Source organism: Scleropages formosus, chromosome 23, assembly GCF_900964775.1.
Source record: "Scleropages formosus chromosome 23, fSclFor1.1, whole genome shotgun sequence".
Taxonomy (NCBI): Eukaryota; Metazoa; Chordata; class Actinopteri; order Osteoglossiformes; family Osteoglossidae; genus Scleropages; species Scleropages formosus.
The window spans coordinates 22,027,186-22,033,940 of NC_041828.1; the positions used below are offsets into that span (position 1 = coordinate 22,027,186).

The 6,755-nt window shown below is 43.1% G+C and overlaps 1 protein-coding gene across 1 annotated transcript; it reads left to right on the forward strand.

Moving 5' to 3' along the window:
- Positions 1-416: 416 nt before the first annotated feature.
- On the forward strand, positions 417-6,146 carry LOC108927860 (cholecystokinin-like). Its single transcript, XM_018741456.1, has 3 exons — positions 417-489; positions 2,072-2,332; positions 6,014-6,146. The coding sequence occupies exons 2-3, from the start codon at positions 2,077-2,079 to the stop codon at positions 6,133-6,135; spliced, it is 378 nt and encodes a 125-aa protein (XP_018596972.1). The 5' UTR covers positions 417-489; positions 2,072-2,076; the 3' UTR covers positions 6,136-6,146.
- Positions 6,147-6,755: the final 609 nt, after the last annotated feature.

A 6,755-nucleotide genomic window follows, 5' to 3' on the forward strand; every position in this document is an offset into this window, starting at 1 on the left:
TTTGGAGATTTGCTTCTGAAAAATAACCCAAACTGAACTGAATTCAAACTGAATTAATTTCATATACATGTTTGTTTATATAATGTGTGTCAATGTGAGTGTCAACATTGGAGAGTGTGTCAGCAGAGTGGGTACGGTTCTTTGTGAGTAACTGTGTGCCAGAGTGTGTGTGCATTGTTTGTACATATGTGAGACATGAGTCTCTCGGTGAATGTGCTTGTGTGTCTGTGTGTGTGTGTGTGTGTGTGTATCTGCGTGCTATGTGATGAGCGTGCCTCTGTCTCCCACCCTGCGTTGGCGTGTGTGATGCTCTCCCCTGGCTGCGTCAGCGCTGTGCACGCAGAGCACGCGAAACGCTCTGCCAGGGCTATATAAGGGGCCACCCCTGATGCTCATCCACAAGTTGTCTTCACTTACTCACTCACTCACTCTCACACTCACTCACATACTCACTCTCTCTTCTCAGCATCTCGCACAGACATCCCAAAGGTAAGCAAGCATGTGTGATCTGTATCTGTCCTTGTGCTCTGGTGACTGTGCTTCATGTGTCTCCGTCACAAGAACCATGAATTGGAGCAGCTGTTGAGCCCACTCTTTCTTCACTGACACACAATAATGTCATTCCCATGATCATATGTTCAGATGTAACTCATTGTTTATGTCTGCGCAGCCAGGGCTCCTGCTTGCTTCAGTTCTTCACAATGTGGAGAAACACTGAATTTAGGTGATCATGCACTGTGCAACAAAATTAAATGAACTGTCTTGCTTTAAATTTGTTTTATGGCTAATGAACTTTATAATGAACGTTAAAAAGATTTCATTATAGTGTTTAGTGGACAAAATGTCTTTTTATTTCTTACATTTTCCAGTCAACATATTTGTGAATGTTTCTCATAACATTTTTCATGCTGCGTTATCAAAATCCATCAATTTCCATTGTGTCTATTCCTGCATTTTGATTTAAATAAGTTACCTGTCAGTAAAGGTAACTTTTCTTCCAAACATTTTACAGAATGTGAAAAAGAAACAGGCACTGAACATATGAGTAACCGTTAATGTGACAAAATTAATGACTGCTGCCAAAAACCATAGGTGTAATCTGCGTGAAAGGCAAATTCTGAAACAGAATTTTTGTTGAAGTGTTTTATAACTTTGACCAAAGCTTCATCTGGCTTCATCTATGAAAACTGGTGTCCAACCTTTCCTCGATACAGCGGTTCAGGTTTCAGATAAAAGTGAACTGTGAAATCCTGACAATATGGTATTCGGAGCACTTGTATGCTCATCTCCTTTATGGTATTTGAACTAGTAGCTGTGACTGTGTGACAGTGTCATTTTAGATTAACTTAAGTATACCTGTATGTAAAACTTCTGGCAGGCAAAGGCACATTATGCGTCTGTGCTGTTAGACAATAATGTGAGAATAATGAGAAGGCTGAGCTTTCAATGGACTCACATTATTGCTATGGGACGACAGTCTAAAAGACTGCATTGCTAATATGGTGAAGTTCCCCTTTGGACAGTGAACACCGTAAGGATTTTAATATAATGCTTAAAAGGCATTGCTTTATAATTTCTTGGATTTCTTTGGTGAAAAAAAATCCTGAATATGTTTCTTATATTTTCCATGTAGTGTTACCAAGAAACAAGTACTGTTGCATTGCAGTTGCCTCCAGGATCCGAAATTCAGGGAACATTCATTTCAGTGTGTCACCATTTGGACTTCCATCAATACCTCGGACACTTTTCATTTAGAACATCAAACAAAATCAGACTACACTTCTGCAAATACAAAACACAATAATTCACAGTTTTCAGTTCATTTCTGAATTCTATTTGCACATGGCATTTGTGGTGTGACCACTAGATGAATATCTTTTCATGCACATTTGAGTTTCAGTGGTCGGAGAACAGTACCAGGAAGAGGAAAAATGACTGCGTTCAGTTTCATCATGTACAGTATTGTACAATTCATTTTGACTGTCCCAGAGAAGCATCTCAACTCCACTTAAAGGAGATCAGTGATGTGGACATGTCCTCTTTATCCTCTGTACCCCATTTGCCCCTCCAGAAGCTATGAACAGCGGTATCTGTTTGTGTGTCCTGCTGGCTGCCCTGTCCAGCACCTGCCTGGGACGTCCACATTACGCTTCGCCCCAGAATGAGAACATGCCCAGCCCCTCCCCTCAGGAGGATGCAGGCATAGCTAAGCACATACGCCATGCCCGCTCCGTGTCCCTCAACGAACAGAAGGACTTCTCCCAGCCAGAGGTGGCTGTAGACTCTGCTGTCAGCCTCAATGAGCTGCTGTCCAGGCTGATGTCGAGAAAAGGTGAGTAGTCTTCTGGAAAAGGTGAGAGTTCATGGACATTCACTGCCCAGTTAACCAAAACACTTTAATTGTTGCTCAGTAGTTGCCAGGTTATCGGAATTTTATTCCACATCTTATGCACATTAAAGGTGTCCTATGTTCTGTGAAAGGCTAGAATTAGGAGAACCTATAAAGCACTGTCAACTCCCAAGCCTTTGTGAGAAAGTCTAGCTGAAAACGTATCTCTGTCTGTTGATCTCGGCCCTCAGTTGTCCACTTGCTCTCCCCAACAGACTTGCTATGACAGAAACCCGTGTTCCAGAGATGGTGTAACATGTAGGTCCCCAGTTTGCATTGGCTGACCACTGCATCACTGTTTACTGCAGGTTCTCCAGCTTCTGAGACGTATTATGAAAGGCCTGCTGAACTCAAGTATTGATCTAAGCTGTGGCACCATTGTCAATGGGCGTTGGCAGCTGACTGCAATATTCAGGAACCCAGACATACCATCTGTGCAAGAGAGCGAAGTGCTGAACACTTACATGTTGAATAATAAAAGATCCAGAAGGTTCTAGTTTAGTGCGCACAAAATCTTGCCAAATTGAGACTGAGGATGCCTGTGCCTTTGTGTTCCCTTTGGAGCGGATTTATCTCAGTCGGAGTTCTGAACACTGCCAGTTTTGCTGTGTGACACCTGTATTCTCACCTGTCAAGCCACATCACTTCCACCTGGCCTTGACTTTTCTGTACACTGCTCACTGTTTGTCAGATACGTGAGGGCCAGCTTTTGATGATGCTTAGAAAGGCATGATTGCTGCTCTGCGGTGCCACTGTGCTGCATTACTGTGTCTCTGACCTCAATACGTCACTCGAACTACACTTGGAAACTTGTGACATAAACATCTGCAACAGAGCATTATTTCGAAATTCCAATGCTGGGAAGTGTTGCTTTGAAAGAGGTGACTGGCAGAAAGTCATGTGATAGCAACAGCTTCTACAGCTGTGTGCAAAATGTCATTGTTTGTGCAATTTCTTAGTGCTCAAGACTTGAACCTTTTCAAATGAGCAAAGCTGGTGTGACAGGTCAGCCACTGTAGAATATCTGTGTGGCCACTATGGTCACCTGGCCATCAGGCTGGGGTGAAGTCTTCTTCTGTTTGCTTCCCTCCTGAGTGATACAGGGCTTGTTCATCAACGTTGCTGTTCTAAATGGCATGCAAATGAGCAAGGGGACCCTGCTGCCATGCATTTTTAATAAGCCAAAATATTCAAATGGAAAAACTAAGCATTTCATGTACACCAGAGACAAACAAGCAAATTTGGGTTTGCCTGAATTCAGCTCAAAGGCTGGAATGAATCTCTAGTGTGTGTAAGAACGCCACTGGCAAGCATTTCTGAGAAGGTGTTTGGCACATCGAGGCGGCGAACTTGAACTATCCATGCACAGTAAATTGATGGACTCGTTATGTTTCTCAGCCTTACTGACCTTCCACAACTCCAGGTATGATTCAGAATCATCCATTATAACATATAAGGCTGTGAGGCTGATGCTGACATGACAGATGAGGGAACACTTCTACACGCTATGTTACTTTTACAATATCTGAACATTCAACCCATTATGTCACATAGGAACAATTGTCACTTTGAATTATTAATTTACATTAAAAACCTGCCCGCCAAGTTGACAAATGTGCTCGGTGCTCACTTTCCACTCAGATTTACTAGTATTATCTATAAAGGCATCCCAGCACTTATACCTGTCATTCACCATGCTCCTCAGCTGAAAATTCATGTTAATTTTTGGCACATGAATGGAGTTGCCATTTGCCGGGAAGCTTTAGTCAAGTTCCAGAATTTTCCTTCCAGTACAGAGCCTTGGGCAGTGCTGCCACTGCAATGACAACATTAGAAGAGGAAGACTGCCAGGGCTGCCTTATTGTATTATGAATTTCTGAGTTGCCATCAGTCACAGAAACATCGGGACTACGTTTTACTCTTTCGTTGTAAATCCTCTTTAAGAAGAGTGCCGTCTCTTGTTCCTCATGGTGTGTGAATAAAAACATGAATCACAGGCCCCTCAGTAGAAAAAGGGGAGGCAGTAAAGGTTATACAGCATTGTTTGGTTTTACTGTGGGAGTTTGAGCTCTTTCATCGAGTGCCGATGTTAAACAAGCTTTACAAGTGTTTCCTTTCATTTGGAGAGCTTTAAATGTGTACTCTCTTTCTTGGAACATGAAAACACAGCTGATGACGAGACCCTCTGCATAGATGATATAGCAAGTGGCGTCAACGGCGGAGCACTCCGATGCCTCCCATGAGGAGGGCTGTAACCACACAAAAGCCCTTCTGTATCTACAGTGGAATCTATTGTGTGCAATGCGATGGTGCGTCGCGCAGTGAACACTAACAAGGGTGCAGCGCTCCACAGGAGTCACTCACAACCACGGCAACAATCACAAGGCCCAGTAAGACAAACACAAACCATGATTCGGAGCAATGCTGGGCACGCAAATCCACTGCTCAGATGGAATTACTGGGAAAATGGTCCATGTTAGCTTCCCGAACACATTTACTGGTGACACGTGATTGCATCCAATTAGTCTGAAGGGCAAAGGTTCAAATCCCACGTCTTGCTGCAGTGATGAATGTAAGTGATGAATGCACTTACGCTGAAATACATACCCTGCTGTCTGAACAGGTACATCAGTGTTTACTTTATATTCTAAAGCATTGTAGAGCTAAATAAGGAATGAATAATAACAAAAGAACCAATTTTACAGTAGCACTTTGAGCGACTTAATGCTTTGCTGTTCATTTTGCAGAAACTGGAGCAGCGCCCATACCTATTTATACGTGTAAATGTGTACCTGTGTTTCGAGAGCAACATGTGAAGCACTACAAAACACACTAGAGACAATGCAGTGAGTGCGATGCCCTTCCACTCCTCTTGTATGGATCAGGATCACAGGAATACCATTAGTGAGAATGAAGGATGCCTAGCCTCCTAAATACACATGTTCAATACAGACCAGTTCATACTGACAGCTGTGTAGAAAAGAAAAGCGTATAAAACCTGGCTCTTAACTGCTGCTTCATTGGTGCAGTAAGAAGCCACAGTAAAAGAGAGAAAGTTCAGAGAAACAAAAATGAACAACTGTAGCCTCTGGGGACTCACCTGAGTGATATGTGGAAATCTCTAGAAAGAGGCAAGAGCACCGGTGGCACGACGAGGCTGCCCAGGCAAGACAGAGGAGAAAAGCAAAGAGCGAACGAGGAGGCAGGAAAAGTGATGAAGGCTCATGGAAAGAGGGACGACACACTGGGCACCATGGCTAACAAGAGAGCACATTCGATCCATACATACACTGTACCTGTAACATGAAAAGATTCATAATTATGAAAAAATGTATCAGAATGCTAACTGCATTATACGGTATATTTCAATGCATTGATACTGTGTATTTTACCTGAGAAACTACACTGTTTTCTAGTCTGTTACATTTTTCTATACTTTTTATTTGGCATAAAATGAATACCTTTTCGTGCCCTGTGTTGCCAGGTTCGGCTCCGGCTCCCCGTGACCCTGTATGGGACGAGCGGTTCAGACAATGCATTTAATATGTGTGATTCCAAGACAAGAGTGACAGTGTTTCTCCGACTGTGGTTTCAGTGTGTGCTTTTGTGCGCTGCCCTCTCCAGGAACCATTCGCAGGAACTCGACGGTGAACAGCCGGGCTGCCAGCAACCACAGGATAAAAGATTACCAGGGCTGGATGGACTTTGGGCGCCGCAGTGCTGAGGAATACGAATACACCTCCTAAAGGCACCAGCAGTCGCCCTGTGGTAGCTGTACCTGAAAACAATCTGTGTGGAGAAACACTATATTTATTACGTATTTGTTGTACATTGTTTGTAAAACTATATGATGCAATATATACATATGCCAAATTTTGCAGAAAAGGAGAGTGAAGTGCTTCTTGTTCCCTCACGAATTAATATTCATTCAGAACTGTCAAAGTGACCAAACATACAAAAACGAATGTATAAATACCCGCAAATCCAAAACATGTCCTATTGCCGGAAAGGTGCTGACATGTTGCAGAGTAAATTAGGTCAACATTCAAGACTTGCATTACATACCATGGCCTCCTGCCTCTTGGGTGAAGGAAACTCATTCATATATCCAGACGTGTGCACAGGAGTCCACTTTGGGTCATGGGGAGGATGTGTGGAGGGGCTGCACAGCTTCTTCCTCCAATGATCTTCACAGTAGTGACCAGAAATATGAACTGATCATCCACAGAGACATGAAACGATCATTCAGACCCAAGTGATTGCCATATAAACAGTATGGACCACTGACTTCAGAAATGATATCTATACGATTGTTAAAATTCCAAAATCACACAGTGGCTAAAACTGCTTGTCCCAAGCGGGGTCG